The sequence below is a fragment of the Pimephales promelas genome, chromosome 4 (genome assembly GCF_988280905.1).
Source record: "Pimephales promelas chromosome 4, fPimPro1.hap1.1, whole genome shotgun sequence".
Classification (NCBI taxonomy): Eukaryota; Metazoa; Chordata; class Actinopteri; order Cypriniformes; family Leuciscidae; genus Pimephales; species Pimephales promelas.
In genome coordinates, this window is record NC_142772.1 from 37583752 (window position 1) to 37601982 (window position 18231).

General features: G+C 38.0%; 1 protein-coding gene across 7 annotated transcripts in view; it reads left to right on the forward strand.

The window, feature by feature from the left end:
* Positions 1-4959: 4959 nt before the first annotated feature.
* gria3a (glutamate receptor, ionotropic, AMPA 3a) overlaps positions 4960-18231 on the forward strand; it is a 39842-nt gene continuing 26570 nt past the window's right edge. Inside the window, exons 1-4 of one of the 7 annotated variants that reach the window (XM_089130440.1) lie at positions 4967-6995; positions 7240-7398; positions 14608-14628; positions 14740-14847. In XM_089130440.1, coding sequence (XP_088986566.1) covers positions 6908-6995; positions 7240-7398; positions 14608-14628; positions 14740-14847 — 376 coding nt within the window. In that variant the 5' untranslated portion in view covers positions 4967-6907. The other 6 variants (XM_089130441.1, XR_005620417.2, XM_089130442.1 and 3 more) reach the window with 6 other exon arrangements.

Genomic DNA, 18231 nt, shown 5'->3' on the forward strand with positions numbered 1-18231 from the left:
CAGAAACCATGGGGCATAATTCAGCTTGACAAACACATACACCCGCTTTCTTCCACACACACTTTTTGCTCTTTTGGTTGGCGCGTTGCAGTTGGGGTTCAGGCCTCTAGCAGATGGACAGTGAGAGCTGCTGACAGGGCATATTTGCGTGAGCAACACAAGGACAGGGAGAACGGTTTCCTCGGGGAACTTAGAGGACGGACACACAGATGAAAGTGCAGGAATGATAGAGTCCCAAGGGGGTTAAGAAGGGGAACTTAATGATGGATGAGGCTTTTACTTCCTTTGATATTTTAGAACCCCTAATGTTTCCTGTGAGTGTGTATGCATTGCAGGGAGACTTTGTGCTGTTGGACTTTTGCCGCAAGGCAGAGTTTGATCTCCTGCTCTCTATGATGCCATCAGTGCAATCGTCACGGCAACGGGTGTTTTGCAGCATCATCAAATGCCCTCTAAGCCACGCCCCCAGCTGCTTTACTCATCAGTCGCATTTCAATTCAGAGGTTTGCGGATCTGTACGAAGCTTTAGAGGAAACCGTAGCAGGTAGACGGATAAAGTGTGATGAAGTTTGAATGACCCTTGTGGATATAGGCTCTTGAGAAAACTGATGAAGCCATGCAGTGCATGTGCCCGAGGAAGCAGCTAATTATAAACACCCAGAATTTGATCGGTGGTATTAACTTGAAGCAGCTCCTAGCTAAATGTTTTCATGAACTGAATCATGTAGAATCTTGATTTGAACATCACAGGCACTGTCTGCAGGCTATTCATTAACATATTAGCATGGAATTTACAGCCTGTTTGCATCGGCAGTACAATTTGAACATCATAAATAAACCTCCCCTGTGATAACTCTTTCTCTGCTGCGGTGAGCACTGGTTCTCAAGCAATCATCTAGCCGTGTTTGATTTCAGAGAGTGCTTTAAGTTATTGACTAGAAGCAGTGTAAAAGCACTTATTGCTGAATCTGAATTAGTGATTTAATCTGGATTAAAGAGATTCCAAGCATACCCTTGTGAAAAAGTGTGCTTGAAGCTATAGTTCATCCAAAAATGAAATTTCTGTCATTATTTACCTTCATGACGTTCAAAACCCGTAAGACGGGTTTCAAATCCAAAAGGTTTCTGAACCAGCTATAGGTTGGAAAGCTATAGACAGCGTCATTGCAACTTTCAAAGCCCAGAAAGGTAGTGAAGACATTAAGATGTGGTTTAACCTTAATGTTATGAAGCGACGAGAATACATTTTGTTTGGAAAAAATAACGACATTATTCAACACTTTCTTCTCTTCCGTGTCATTGTGCTACACAGATGACGTAGTAAACGCAGTACAGCATTTCCAGGTTGTACGTCAGAATTCCGGCTCACCATTGTTCGATGCTGTTTACTTGAGGACCATTACACACACACACACAACTATTCTAATCGATGTCTTTACTATCTTTCTGGGCCTTGAAAGTTGCAATGGCGTTGCAGTCTATGTCTGGTTCAGAAAGATCTCGGATTTCATCAAAAATATCTTAATTTGTGTTCCGAAGATGAACTCGGGTCTTACGGGTTCGGAACTACATGGGGGTGAGTAATTACTTACAGAATTTTCATTTTTGGGGTGAACTAACCATTTAATTGTACTGAATGTGCACTTGAAAGCATCTTAAAAGTATATTTTTTAAAACTGTACTTGTTGATAAATGAAGATAATCAAGTACATTTTTAAACAGAGCACTTTGTAATAATGTCAAATGCAATGTTTTATTTTAAAATACATTTTAATTCATTGTTTAATATTTTCTGTGTTTTAAAAGGCGTACCTTTATTTTGATATTGACTAGCATTCTAAAGCACATGTAAAATACTTATAAATTTAAGTAGTGTTATTCGATGTTATATTTTAAATGTACTAAATTGGAACTTTATTAAAATGTGTAATTACAAATACATTTAAATGCAAGACCATTTTAGTAGAAATGGCATTATAGTTTATTTTCGTTTACCGTAAATAATTGTCAGTAAATTAGAACCATATTCCAAAGACAATATGCAAAGTAGATATGCAAATTTAACACATTTAAATTTAATTGCAATAAAAAGTGCCAAGTATGGGCTTATGAATATTCTTTTGAAGTATAATAAAGTTCTTTTTTTTTTTACAAGGTAGTCTAGTAAACTATTTTTGCAATAACTTGGAAAACCGTATTGCATATATGAAATTGAGAAATACTTTGAGTATGAACAGTGATCCGTTAAAAATAATTAATGGAATCTATAAAAAGAAATATAAATCTGTTTCTCTCTCTGTGCTGTGGTTCTGTTTAAGAAGTCAGAGATTAATCTGCCGTAAATCTGATTTGTTCTCTTAGATGGTGTGTGTGAGAGACTGCAGAGACAAGTTAGGTGTGTGTGTGTGTGTGCGCGTGTTTGTGCTCAGGGCGAATCTCTATGCTTCAGTGAGTCGGCACTGAAGAATCTCTGCCTGGAAAAAATGCAGAGAATAAATGATGAAGGAGGAGAAATGGGGGGAAAAAAGAAAGAGTGATGGCTGCTGAGGCTGTTACTGTGTGTGTGTGCGCTTAGTCAACCATGAGTTCCTATTACAGAATGTCCAGTGTAAGTGAGCGGTATACGAAGACACGCATATAACCGATATACAGATAAATTACAGCTTGACCCATGTGGTGTGTAAATTCAATCCAGGTGGCTCATGGTCATTGTGTTGTGTAAAATACTAAATACTCCTCATCACTTCAGCCCATGTGTCATTAGTTATTCTCCTCCAGTTTCTGACAGGTCAGCATCACCCCAGACCTGTTAAAAAAATAAATAAAACGCACATATATTCTTACAAAAAATAGAAAAATAGTTTATAATATTTAGTTGTGGACACACAATGCTCTGATTACTTGCTAGCTGTTATTGACATTACATTATTTTACAAATCAGCCGTCAGAGCTGTGGTTACTAAGACTTTAAGTATAGACTTGGGTGCTTTTGTTTTTTAAACCTAATTTTTAAAATCAAGCCATTTTTAACTATTTCATTAAAATATAAGTGTCTTTATTTAAGCAGCATCAGATTCCCAATCATGCATTTTAGCTAATACAACAGCATGATTGATAGTGTGATATTTATACTAAAGTTAAATAAACAAGAAGTTACTATTGAGAAACAATTTGGCCATATTTCTTCCCCCTCTAACGCACAGACTGAAACAGAGTTGTGAAGGGAATGGATGGAGCTAGAGCAAGAGAAAGTTTCTGGACTAAATTGGCTTACAAGACTTTCATAATAAAGTGACATATAAATTAAGGAGTTCTGTGTTTAAATCTTAAATAGCCCACATTGTGCAGTCTATACACTTGGGTTAGCATCATTAAATTCCATTCGGATCAGCTGTCTTTAGACATGGATGGCTGTCTTCGTTGTTTCGCTGTGATTTCGTTGCTAACGTAAAATGTCTCATTCTTAAAAGCATGGTCAAACTCAAGCAAGTGCATTTTTATGCACTGATAAGTGTTTAAAATAATAGTTTTGATGAAAATGAACCATGATTTGGTCAGATATGGTATTAGAAGGAAAGGACTTTTTTTCACTCTGAAGAGCATTTTATTGGACAAATTTGTGGCTATGCCTCTGAGAGCATATTTTTGTAAAAAAAAAATTAATATAAAGGAAAAACTGTAACTATTTAAGTTAATTTTGTCAACTTTTGGGAGTAAATAGAACTTACACTAGCATATGGATGGCGTAAAAACTTACAGACATGGACTAAAAAGCCACAAAAGTCCAATTTTGACTTCATTGGATCTTTAAGTGACAGTTTGGGGCCAAATGGCTTCTCAGAAAATGAAGTGGATAAAAGCTGTTTACTGCTGAAAACTCCTTCTTAAAAGCTTTTGTAGCCGATTGGTCCAATTAGAATCTGACAAGATGAGCTTCTGTCGTACCAGGCGTAATGGTCACATTCAAATACATGCTGAAATTTGATTATGTAATTTGATGATTTATTTATTTATTTATTATTTTCAGCCTGTCCATCAAAGAACTGTGTGCCTTGTAGCATTGTATTGACTAAACTCATAATCTGCACTGACACTTCTCTAAGACATGTCTCATTCTCACTTGTTTGTCCATTTCTTTCTTCAGTGTGAAAATTAAGTGATTGCTGCAAAACCGCTGTTCTTGTGTCTCTGGATGACTGCCCACCAGCTGATGCCACTGGCCACATTAAATATCGCATCACTTCCTGCACATTTATTATGGTGAGATCATTGTGACAGCTGTGCAGAGCACTAAATGCAACTAGACTCATTTTTTATTTAAGAAACTTAAAACAAATTCATTTATTTAATTTGTTTGCAACTAGCATAGTTGAGCAGAAAAAAGAAAAGAAATAGGCACAATATACCAAGAAACATCAGCTTCTGCATGCAATCTTACTATTCATTCTTATTTATATTTTTTGTAACACTTTAAAATACATATACTTCTAAATACTTTGTTTATAGTTATTTTCTAGTTGTAGTCTTTACATTGTTAGTATTAATAGGCTGTATACAAATAGTTCTTTATTCATTGTCACTGTAAATAACACGTGTTGTGTGTGTGTGTGTGTGTGTGTGTGTGTGTGTGATATATTTGTAAACATTTTAAGAAACTTTGAATATGAATGCATGTAATGAGAGCTCACAGGTATTTGAATGTCACCTGCAGTGAAATTAATTTTATTCCCAGCTCTCAATCATTATGCAGAATGAATGAACTTTCCACTTGCCTGAATATAGGACAGATAATTCCCCAGGGCTTCTGGTGTGTGTGTGTGTGTGTGTGTTGTGCGTGCATTCGTATGTACGTGCGTGTGTCAGTGCTTATGCATATGCATTAATTAGTAAGTTCCTTTAATCAATCTCTTAAGCTTGCAGCAGTATTATAGTAGTGTCATTAAGATACTATAGTAAATTGGATTGGGGGGGGGCAGTGACATTGTTACTGTTATGCTACATAAAGTGTAGTGCTAATGCATCAGTGATAATTAATATCAAGAACAAATTAATCTATAGAATATAGAATTGTTTTTAGTTTTAAGGCCTCATAGATTAGTTTTTATCGTGCAGTATTTTGCACAGCTTGTGAGGGAACCCTATTATGTTTATCAAATGTTTTTTTTTTTTCCCCTCAATATATCTTTTATGCTTTTCTCTGTCGTGGGAGTACGGGGCACTCAAAAGAAATCAGATCAGCTGCGTTCCATCTGTGCTGCTGTTTCAGAGTGAAAAAGCCAGCTGTAGACAACATCACTGTTTCTGTGGCAATCATTTATTGTGGGCGAGTTGCATGCTAATCTGAATCCAGTTCAGTGCGCAATACATTTCATTAGTGAGTGACATCTGTAAGAAACTGGTGGAAGATTGGTCATTTTGGGCAGTTAATTCTCTTTATAGATATGTGTGACTTAAATAAATATTTGTTTATGTACTATTTGTATATACTTGTCCAGCCATCTGCACATCAGGTTCTAAGTTAAAATTTACCCAAAAGACAAGATGGTCAACTCACATCAGCACACACATGGTTCACTTAGAATGTGAGTGAGATGATTGTTAGAGAGTGTGTGTGTCTGCATTCAACAAGAGAGTCAGTCTGATAAATCTGGCACCACATACACAGACATGGCTTGTATGGTCAGTTTAAATGCACACACACACACACACACACACAGGAAATAAGGAGCTGATGAAATCTGGGTCGCTGTTAGTCAGCCGTATCCAGCTCAGTGCTGTGAGCTTTCAGTTTTGGGTGATGTCAAGGCTGAAAACGTGGAAGCATGCCATAATTACAGGCACCTGCAGAGAGCTTTTCTCTTAGCAGAGCATATTTCAAGAATAAAAATCCCATAATAGCATAAACACATTAAAATATCAATATTGAGGAACATGTTTTGTATACCAGTCAGTCAGTTCTTATAAGCATAAACAAAGGACAGCTTGTGTTATGAAGCACTCCAGAGACAGACTTCACACAGTCAACAGCAGTGATCAAACAGATCAGAGGATTAAAATAGAAAAAAATATTCTCCTTATTATATGGACAAGACAAAATAGATAAATACTTACGTGGAAAAAAATAGAATCATAATAGGTGATTAAATCACAAAACTCTTTGAGAACCGCCTGATAAATTCTGAGGGGAAAAAATACAAATTTGGATTGTTTACACATGCAGTGAGTGCAGTGTGTTTGGTAAAGACCTCAAGTTAACACAGCCTGCAGAGATAACCTCTATTCGACATAAAATATGAATATTTCTGTTTAAAAATTCATACTGAAGGACCTTACTCTCGTTTATTGACACCTCTTGCTTTTCGACAGATTCGTACTTTAACACTATATGACTAGCATGCCGGTGTGGGATAGTAGCCTAATTGTCCGGACCTGTGGGCTGCTGTACGTGAACTTTACATTTTATCTGCTCGCGCGCGGTAAAACGTTTGGTCCGAGCGCACAAATGGACACGGGATTTGTGGCTGAATATAGAAGGTTTGAACGACGTCTTTGAAGTGGACGGTTCTCAGAGTCGCGTGCCGATTTTTCTGAGCTGTATGCGGACTGCGCACGCGGGTCCGCAGTGGCGGGTTGCGCGCGTGCGTTTGCGCGTACGCGGGTGCTGCTGTTGTAATTTCACGTCACATCAAGTTTGATCAACGGTCCGATTGGATGATCTACAGTGCTGTCCTGAATCGAGAAGCTCTTGCGCTTGTTTGCTCGTATTCGCCTCTCGTCCTGTAGCCCGAATGCACCTATCCGGCATCGCGTGAGGGAGTCGGTGCACATCTGGAGGATTTTGTTGTCGCCCTCGCGCCCGGTCTGGATGTTGCGCGCGAGCTGAAGAATTCTAGAGGTCGGAGACAAAATGCGGCGGCGAGCGCACGCGACCGTCCTGCTCCTGCCGTGGCTGATGCTGCAAACACAGGCAGGCTTTCCAAACCAGATCAATATCGGTAAGTGATTTGGTTATTTGCTTAAAATAATAAAACATCTCCCCTTGCACACGTGCTGATCCTCATCTACCTGTAACCTGCTGCATCACCCACGTATTCTTAATTCGGGAAGTTTGCACCTCTAGCGCCAAACAGAGTGTGAATTGCATGAATGACACTAGCCTACTACTATCTCTCATTCGAACAAGTGTAAATTCAGGTAGATGTTATCACTAGATCCTAACTCATCTGATCTCACATACAGGTGGTCTCTTCATGCGCTCCACGGTTCAGGAACACAGCGCGTTCCGCTTCGCCGTTCAGCTCTACAACACCAATCAGAACATTACTGAGAAACCCTTTCACCTGAATTATAACGTAGACAATCTGGAGTCGTCTAATAGCTTCTCAGTCACGCACGCATGTGAGTTTCTGCTCTTTTTTTCTCTACATTATGCGGGACATCCCGCACCTGTTCTCCTTTAAGTGTTCATAACGATATATATATATATATATATATATATATATATATATATATATATATATATATATATATATATAGGGTTTATATATATATATATATAGAGAGAGAATCATAGACATAGGAAGACTTAGAAAAGACTTGTTCTTGTGCTCAATTCTCACCAAAGATGTAGGCTTGATTTGCAAGGACATATTGTGAGGAGGCTGGAGACAACCCTCAGATTCTAATTTTTAAAACAATTCAAGCAATGAGTCACAGGACCTTGATCATTTTCACAATGTAGGTGTTGAGAAAATTCAATTGTGTGGAAGTCTCATAGTACATGCATGTACAATATTCCCTCTCATCACAAGTCTGAATTTTGATAATTTCTCAGCCCACACCCTATAAATAAGACTGTTGATCAGTTCTGTTTCTGATATCTGAGTGTATGTCACTGAATCCCATACTGTTTTACCTGTTGTTACAAACTTTAAAGTTCATTGCATACATTACGGATGCATTCTTTTTTTTGTTTTTTTTATCAAGTATTCTTCTTTCTAGTTGGACTAGACGTCAAAAGGCGTCAGCATGAAGCCCCCCCCCCCCCCCCCAACTACAAAAGACACATGCTCCATTTTTTTTCCTTTAAACATTTTCTCCAGTGAATTCATAAAATAAAACCCAACCAAATATAAACTGTAATATTTAGTCTTTGACTAAAGTCATTTATTTGTAGTTATTATTAATATAAAGAAAGTGAGTTAGTGAAAAAAAAGAAAAAAGAACAAATAAAGACTGATAGTGTGGGAAGTTGGCAAAGAAAAGGAGAGAAAGAAATGTGAAAACTCTTCCGTGGCACAAGCCTCAGGTCTTTATAATGGAGAGATGATAAAAAAAGGGAGAAGGACTGCGAGAGAAAGAGCGATGATGATGAGTGCAGGCTGACATTTGCACACATGTCCAAACCAGTGCAAGGGTTAGTGCCCTGCACTCTGTGTGTGTGTGTGTGTGTGTGTGTGAGTGAGAGAGCTTTACCATCATTATAAAATGCCTGTTTACAGCTGCTGTCATTACCATTTTGTGTCTTCGACTGGCCTGGCTGCTCATCTGAGCGTGTCTATGTGAGAGACTGTGTTTGAGCTTTTGGTTTCCTCTCTTATCATGGTGTTATTGCTGCAGTCATTGATCTTTCTTCACTGCATTAACACACACACACACACACACACACTGCTCCAGGCATCAGGTTGGCCAATTGGACAAAAAATCGCTGGGCTTTTAAAAACAATATAAAAAAAGATTTTCCAAGTGGAGACATATGCACATGCCCCTCAGACTCTGAAGGTGATTTTAAAGTTTAATGAATAAACTGTGGAGATGCTCTCAAAGCTCAAAGTACATATCCAGGAATAACATGACAGGAATGACAAAGTGCTTTAACAGTGATGCAAGAATGCTTCATAAATAGAGACAGACACTTATTTTTCTCTCTGGGGTGGTGTTTGAATCAGAGCACACAAACTTTTGCATGCAGGGCCTGTATTATTCAGGTGTGAGCTGGTTATAGCTCAGTCCAGTCGCTCACAGTGTTGTGAGTGCGATTTGTGCGTCAAATGGATCCTGCGAGAAAAGATTTTGACAACACGCGTATGCAGTGACCCTGCTGTTTTAATTGAGGCAATCTGTGTAGTGAAGAGAAAACGGTAGGGGTCAGAGGGTTTGTAAACAGGTTATTTTTCACTCTTTTGCTCTCTCTCCCTTTCTACGATTTTCCGTCTTCTCATCATTTTTTTTTACTTATTGCTCCCTGAAGCGTTCAAAACAGATGAAAAGAAGGGCAGAAAGGTAGTAAGCAGATGTAACCTGCTTGCTCAGAAAAACAAATGAAGGAGGGAGAGACATGTAATCATAACCATGTCTCTATAATTTCTGCATAGTGTAACCAAACAGAATTGTAAAAATAAAGATGGCATAAAATAGAAATTCACCTTATCTATTTTCTAAATGCGTCTTCTGAATCTTACTAAACGAAATGCATTTCTTAAAAAAAAAAAAATCTATCAAAATGGCTTGATCTTCTGTTTACAATCAGTTTTGTTTTTCCTTTCTATAATCCGTTTCACTAACATGTAGTATAACACAATACATACAGTACGAAAATATTTAGGGTGCTCCGATTGATCTGCGACCAATCGCTATCGGTCGATAATCGCAAATCTCTCAATTTGCTCTCATAAACCGATCTCATGCTCTGTCCAGCGTGGGTAAAAAAAAAAAATTAGATTAGATTCAACTTTATTGTCATTGCACAGAGTACTAGTACAGTACTAATGAAACACATCTTTGGGCTATGTGTACATTTATTTGTGCTATTTGTGCAACAAAATTGCCCCATTGTAAAAACAAAAATGCGCTGCATGTGAATTTTTTTTTTTTTGAAAAATGTCTTAAAAAAACTACCCCTCCCCCCTCAAAGGAAAAAAAAGATTCCAAGATTCACAAATGTCTGATTGGAGCATTCATATAAATAATTCTACAAAAAGGCTTCAAATGGATCATGATTGGTGATCGCCTTCAGCAGATATACTGCCCCCCATGATTAACGATTGGCTCCAAAAATCCTGATCTGAGAGGGGTCATCGCCATCGGAGGCAAAATTCCCTTTTATATGGTGTTTGCATAAAAATGTGTCTTTGCGTTGTGTGGACACAGCCACCATACAAAAAAATGCATTTACTCCTTTTTTTGGCCCTCAAAAAGTCTAAACACTCTCAATAATCAAGCCGTTTGAATTTTCTGAGCAATATGATGTCATATTACTCATGCACCGCCCACAGCCACTGTACTGTCTCGTATTAGCATATTTTCGCCCTCAACCATTTGTATAGTGTCTGCCAAGGCAGCAATTTATGTGTCTTGTGTGACACCCCCTATAGACGAGAGGGGTGGGGTAAGCAGTTGCTCATTTAAAGAGACATGCACCGAAACGGGTCACCAAAGTATGTTACAAACTTTACATGAAAACCCTAAAGAATCATACCAGCTTGTGGAAAATGGGCATCTGATGTCCACTTTAAGGCCAATTCACATTGCACCAACAGATGCCGACCAATGCCGACAGAGCCGTCGCAAGGGCTGTGCGAACTGTGCAACCGGTCAGGGCTTCGTGCCACTAGGGGGCCTCGCAATCCAGTTCCCCCCTCCGAAAAAAAACAATTCTGATTGGTCTATTTTTTGACGTGTTAATTTCATCAGGTGGAAAGCACTAATCGCTAATGGGGGTGTTTTCAGAGCACCCCTGTTTCACAGGTAATAGCCTGTCTTCAGAACACCCCCCTTGTTTTTACTTTTTGGGATTAGCCCAGCCCACTGGAGACAGATTGAAAAAAATACTAGGCCTTGGTCTAGAGAGTATTTGATTTTTAACATTATTCTCTTAACATTTACATCAATAGTCTGGCATTCCAATTGATTTGCTTTTGGTGTACTGTGGAGTGGGTAAAACTTGTTTAAATGGCAGGCTAGCAGTTACCGTTGACTCACGCTAGCCTAGCACCCGCGAACTAAGCAACTGGAACGACTGGATGAAAAATTTTTGAAAACTGTCTCCGCTGGTAAATAACGCTAAGGCTAACTTGGAAATGAGGCACGATGTCCAAAATCCCGAACCACCTAAAAAGAACTGAATGTGTCTTTCTGAACATTTGGTTTGTTCCATCATGCTGACAGAGGCGCAATCAATATAGAAAGAGACATATTAGACAGATACCCCTAGGCCCCGCCTGAGGCATAAGAACTAAGCGGCTGTGCTTGGGGCCCCCAATCGAGTTGAAAACAAGTGGCAACATTCTAATCTGAAAAATGAAACCTACCCGGAAGTGCGAAAAACTGCAATACATCTAAAATCCGCTAGAAGGAGGTCCCAAAAGGAAGCAAATATCCATAGACCCCATGTTATAATGTCTGTATTCACAGCATAAATTCCTGCTTTTACAGGTTGGTCCCATGGACTTTTATTGTATTTTTTGATAGCTTACGAGTGCCTGACAACTGTGAGGGGGGTGAACTTTTTTCTAACTCGTTAGTTTATATCATATTTAGATAAAAAATGTATGACAAATAAGGGCGGTTAACTTTGATTGACAGCTGATAACGGGCTGCGCCGAGTGGAATTTGACGTCTCGGACATGATCTGACACACATGATAACACATGATACCACTTCTGTATCCTTTCTGAACAATGGGCTCTATGCACGGCGGTATTTCCGGTGAAGGTGTAAGGATGCTCGATAACTTCCGCCGAGAGTCCAATGCAATACCGAGAATTTATATTGAATTTTATACTCCATGGTTGTGACTAAAGAAACGTTAGTCACAAAAACAGATAAAACAGACACCCCTCGTTGTGTTTATGCTTCTTTTTAAAATTATATGAAATAAACATAACTATTATATAAAATTACATCTAAACGTATGTATGTTTCATTTCAAAGACTGGAGGACAGTACATTTTGAAGACTCTGCCATAATCCCGTTTTCCTCGGTTTTCCTCCGCTTTAATCTCCACAACCGGAAATGGACGAGCATCCTTGCGTCAAATGCGGAATTTATGCGTGCAATCAATGGAATTCATCAATATGCCTCCCTACTGCTGCTGTGTCTGCCAGCGTTTAAATTATGCGCACAATCTAGACACCTCGCACGTGCATAGACAATTCGTACGCAACTGCACATAGTCGCGGAATCGCGGTCATGTTAGGCCATGTCCCAAAAAAGGAATTATCCCTCTGGTGCCGAAAATAGAACGAAGAAAATGACATAGGTGGAGAAAAAAGAGCAAGATAAAATCATGTTTGCATGATTATTTACGGTATGTTTTGTGCAGCAATTGAACCATTCCTATCGGCAAGCCCAGAGGGGAAAAATACATTGCATATACACACACATATCCAACGAGCGCCAGCACATCATTACCTGTATTATAACATAATTTGTTAGTTTCTGTCATGTACAATAATAATAATAAGACGAAGAAGATTTTGTGGACAGTTACACTGTGTTGAGACTGTATTGAGTTTTCAACAATAATTGTCGTTCTTGAACCCTTGCTCTTATAATGTTTTTGATTTCTCAGTTGTCATTATTTTAGCAAATAATTGATTTGATATGTTTTGAGACAGTTTGTTTTAAGAAGTTTCAAATAGTAAAGTAAAAGTTAAAAAATATTTAAGTAGGCTATCTATTTTTTATGAAGTATTTACACTTCACTCTATTAATTTATAATGTATCGTAATTGCGTGATATTTGTGTCAATAACCGGCAAGCACAGGTGACTCCGCGTAGTGGGAGGGGCCCCCAAATGAAATTCTGCTTAGTGCCCCCAAAAGGCTCGGGCCGACTCTGTATACACGCACACCACACACCACAACATAATATACCTACACAAAAACAGCTCTCATTTTGTGTAGATATGATGTGTATGGTTATTTTTCTTTGGACTCGTTTAATGACTATCCAGTTGGTGAATGCCGACTGCTATATTATTCTCTCATAGCAAACTTCGGTTGTAGAAAACTATTTCTGTCATATTTATAAAGAATGTCAATCACAAATAATTGCATTAATTTATATTATAATACAGTTGGTTACTGTATATATTATTAACCAAACTAAACTCCAGAAGCTTTGTATAAATTTAGTGTGAAGGTGGAATACATCAATAATATTGCTTTATTCTTCATGTAACACTAACAATATGTAACACTTCCTCAAGATTTAATTTTGTGCCTAATTTTTTCACTGTTTGCGCTTGCATTGTGCTTCAGTAGAAGTTGCAGTGACCACTGAGGCTAAATGTGGAAACGTTCATGTATAGATAACTCGCTTGAACAATTACTAAAACGTCAATGTCAGCAAAAAAATATAGGCTGTGTGTCTCACTGATCATTGTCCAAGTTCTCTGATTGTTTTTAATCAGTATTAAAAGTAAAATAATGGCGGGCACGATTGCGCTTCTGTGCACCATACAGCCTCAGCCACCTACTGGACTGGAGTGTGGACTGATGGGTGGTGCCAGGAAAGCAATGCCAGCCACCACAATTTTAGTGGATTAAAATTCTGATCATTAAAAAAAACAAACATTTGGACTGACTCCTAATTTAAATATTGAGTATGTTTCCCCTTCAGTGTCTTTGGTGGGTATGACTCTATGTATAGGCCTACGTGTGTGTGTGTTTGCAAAGGTGGTCTTTGTTGTTGTTGTTTTTTGCTGTACCAAAGCTCTAAAATGTGTATGAATATATATTCTCTTTGCTGCATCACCCTTTGAGCATATTTTTTTTCAAGTTAGGCTGCGTATGTGTGTGTTTATCTGCGTGTGATGATTTTTAACCTCTGGGCTCTCTGAGTAATTTGACATTTGCTTGTATTTTCTTCCTTTTCTCCCTCATGCTTACGTGCCACATAATTCTTTTGCTTTTTTGTTTGTATGTCTTCTGGACACATTTGGGAACATTTGTCCTGTTTGGTCCTTTTCCTAGAATCAACTAACCTCTAAGCCTTCCATACTCCCTTATTCTCTCATATTCTCTTTTTTTCAAGAGGCAGGTGTTTGTGTAAAAAAATGCTTTGGGAAACAAATAGTAAAAATGTACTCTTTCTGGATAACATATGGTTGTATATATTCAGTTAATAAGACAGCAAAAGCTGAATTGATGCTTAACACAGAATTTTGTAAGGATTCGTTCATGATTAGGGTTGTGGAGACGTCAGTGAACTCAATCTGTCTACTGTCAGCTTAGCTACATGGTTGCTAGATTTAGAAACATTTGCAGTTTATCTTAAATAATTTTGATCACTTCTGCATTTAGGGTATTTTAAAATAAATAAATAACAAGACAGACATAACAAGACATTTGATTTGTATTTTAGAAGAATGTACGCCATATTGCAATACATGCAGTCTGTGAAATCAAATTTGATGTCACAATCTCTCCCTATCTGCTAGCAGGCTATTGTCTCTTCAGGTTTTTTTTAAAGACACACTCAGATACACAAGTACACTCAGTATAGAGTGTCATAATACAAAATGCTTGTAAGTTTGTGTGTTTAATGTTTGTTTATTTTAAAATGTACTGACTGATGCTTCCATCTCTCTCTTGGTCTGGCAGTCTGTTCTCAGTTCTCCAGGGGTGTGTATGCAATATTTGGATTCTATGACAGGAGGTCAATGAACACATTAACGTCGTTCTGCGGCGCTCTGCACACCTCCTTCATCACTCCATCTTTTCCCACGGACACAGATGTGCAGTTTGTCCTGCAGATGCGGCCGAGCCTCCGGGGGGCGCTGCTCAGCTTGCTAGCCCATTACAAATGGGAGAAATTTGTCTACCTCTATGACACTGATCGAGGTGAGTAAACACACACACACACAAACACGTATACTTTCAGTGGTCAAGTATTTAAACACTAGTAATAGTTCACCCAAAAATTAAAACGCAATAACAAAAGAAGATATTTTGAGAAATGTGGTGTTTTTTTATTCAACGTAAGTCAGTGCACACTAAAACTGTTTGATTACCAACATTCTTCAACATATCTTCTTTCGTGTTCTGCAGAACTAAGAAAGTCATACAGATGGTGGTACGACTTGTTTTGGTGAACTATACCTTTAAAGTTGTAATGAAATTGAGGTAGCAACAGATCTTTTCTACCATATTGTGACGCCGAGTTAGCATCTTTAAGCAGCTTATTGAACGTAACAGCATATTATAAAAAAATATAAATAAAATGCATGCTGGGGATCTCAAGCCTGGTAATTCCAGATTCTGCTACTTCACTTTGCTTCATAAACAGAGTCTGGAATGGCGTAATAGAGAAGTGTTTTCTCTCTCGCTAGGGGGCGCTTGTCTGAAGTTTAAAATCATTGGTTACCCGTAAGCCAATCCGATAAGTTTATTTATGATGTATGTTATGCGCCGACACAGCCGCATCGAACCACAGGCATCATGCATCGAACTCAAATCTATGATCGAACTTCCACTGCATAACATGGTTTCAGTCAGTAGTATTCGTGCACCACAAAAGTGGTGTGCAGTGTGACAAAATAAGAGGTGAGTACGTGTCAAGGACATCCGAACACAAGTGGTCACAGGAGATGCATTTGAAACGCATTTTAATATCAGGTGTAAACAGTAATGCGTGTGTTTGGATGACTGAAAAAGCATCTTAATACCATGCAGGTGGAAACAGGGCCAATAGAATACCAAGTCTGTCAGGGACGTGCACTAACTTTTTGGAGGGCAGGTGCTCAAATGAAAAAAGGTAGCCCTTGTATAATTACTTATAAAATGTAAAGTTTCAAATTTTATGATTACTATTTAGCACTACACACATTATAGGGCTGTTATACCAATTAATTGTAATCAGTATCAACAAAATGCATCTTGCCATTTATCCACCATGTACGTTGCAATTACAATTGCCCAAAAAATGTCATGATATTAATGTTCTAAATAGAACATTCTGAATATAGAACTATGAAATGTTGGAAAAAAAGAAATGGCGGCATAATGAGTGTATCATAGAATGATTCATTCAACCAATTCGTTCAAACCGACTGATTCTTTCATGAAAGAAGCAGTGTCTACTTTATGAATGGGTCATTGAATATTTGACTCAGCTGATTCATTCAATAACGATGAATCATTCAAGAACGAAACACTGCTGTGTGTTACTGGGAGACGCAACTTTTCTGCTTAGTTTGGAACTTGGCAAAAAACACTCTCTTGTATAAAAAAAAAATCATACTGATATTCAGGAAAATAGGGATAGTGTGATATTCCTTAACAATATTATGTTATAAACACAAAATACAAGAACTCATACAAGGGCAATTCATATCTTGAGTTTTGGATGCATTTTTATTTATTTTAGTGGTATTTCTGACCTTTAATGACGCATGTTTACGACAGCAGACTAGCTTGGTTGTGCTTAAGCTTAAAGGGGCAAAATATATTTGCCCATGTGATGTCACACAGGTCACCCAATATCAAAACAAACCATTTTTTGATCTTGAATAAATAAATGCTTGCTTTATAAAGGAGGACATTTTAGCTATGAAAGTTGCAATGGCAGGTGCTTGAGCACCACTTAGGGTCTATCTCTGCACGTGCCTGAGTTGTATTGGTCTAATGTCTGCTTTTGTTCACACAAATATTAGAAATCAGATTTTTACAGCTAAAGCAGTAGACATCACTCCTTATATCATGTATTGTGACCACAGAGTCAAACATTGGTATTATAGAAGACAGTTTTCCTTTCTGTTTGTGTTCCAAATCACCTGATGGGCTTACGGCCAACAATCACACATTTTTTTCCTAGCTTGTTTACTCTGAAGAGAGTGCTTACTGGGACAGTTTAAGATAACGAGAGAGACATTGTTTTGTTTTCCTCCCTAATGGATTAAACCCATCATACTAATGCACAGAATATTTGGAGTAACTGTGTACTCACAGCTAGAAGTTAATGGAATTTTATTTGGACCTCCACTTCAATACTACTACAATAGGTGTAAAAATTCAGAGACCTCATTGAACATTTGTACAAAATGTCAGATTTTCTTCCATTGAAGCACATGATCATACTCTTTGGAATCTTATCATTCTCAAATGATATATTTAGTGATATAGCGAAGACAGTCTCAATCTGTTAACACCCTTGAAATCATCCACTACAGTCAGCTGGGAGTTGTGCTGGTAGTGCCAAACTTTAAATGGCTTTACATCACCACAGGGCTCTTGGATCTGTTAAATATGCTAAACAGTGACGATTAAAAAAAATCTCTGCGTGAGACTGGATCCTTGGCTTGATGGTTCACATAAACATTCAGAGACATCGAGTTGTGATGTTCAGATGGTTGTCGAAATATTTGGCAGAGATACTCAATAAATAATTCAAAAGGCCAAGTATATCATTTGGAAAATGAATCTGTTAGAGGTTAAGAGATATTTAATGAAGGGCTGTAAAAGATTTTGTCCATACAGTGTTTAGCAAGACCCTCTTAATTGCTAATGAGGAACGGTGTTTAATTAACTCATAAACCTTTGCAGGTCTGAGCGCTGCTATCACATGGCATGTGCCCTTCCTCTTAATAACATGTATGACTTTAAGATTTGAAGTGCCTGTGTGTATGTATGTCATTTGAATTCTCACCTCTCTGCAAGCTGTCAGTCTTGATTAATTGGTCACTGCTAAACAGCCTTGTGGTCTGGCACTCTAGGACGTATGCTAATTAAAATAGTGATTGAGAGTATGTGTGCGCGTGTTGTCCTATAATAAATGTGGTCGTGGGGCTAAAAACGAGATCAAATAGAACTGGGCTGATTTGTGCCCTGTGTGTGTATATGGCCTTGAGCTGAAAGGTGATTAAGGGTGTTATTGCTTTTGTTTGCTTTGAACAGGTTAAGTCTTATCTATCTATCTATCTATCTATCTATCTATCTATCTATCTATCTATCTATCTATCTATCTATCTATCTATCTATCTATCTATCTATCTATCTATCTATCTATCTATCTATCTATCTATCTATCTATCTATCTATCTATCTATCTGAAATGTTTTATTTTTTGCACCACTTTCCTTGGCGATCTCTTGAATACATATAGGATGAAAAGACATTTTTTCCTCCAAATTTTTACGGTAATCATAGCTTATATCAGAGCAAACAAAACCCTCACTGAGGGTCTAATATGTGCTGCAGTGGATCTGAGGTATTGCAGAAGACCTGATC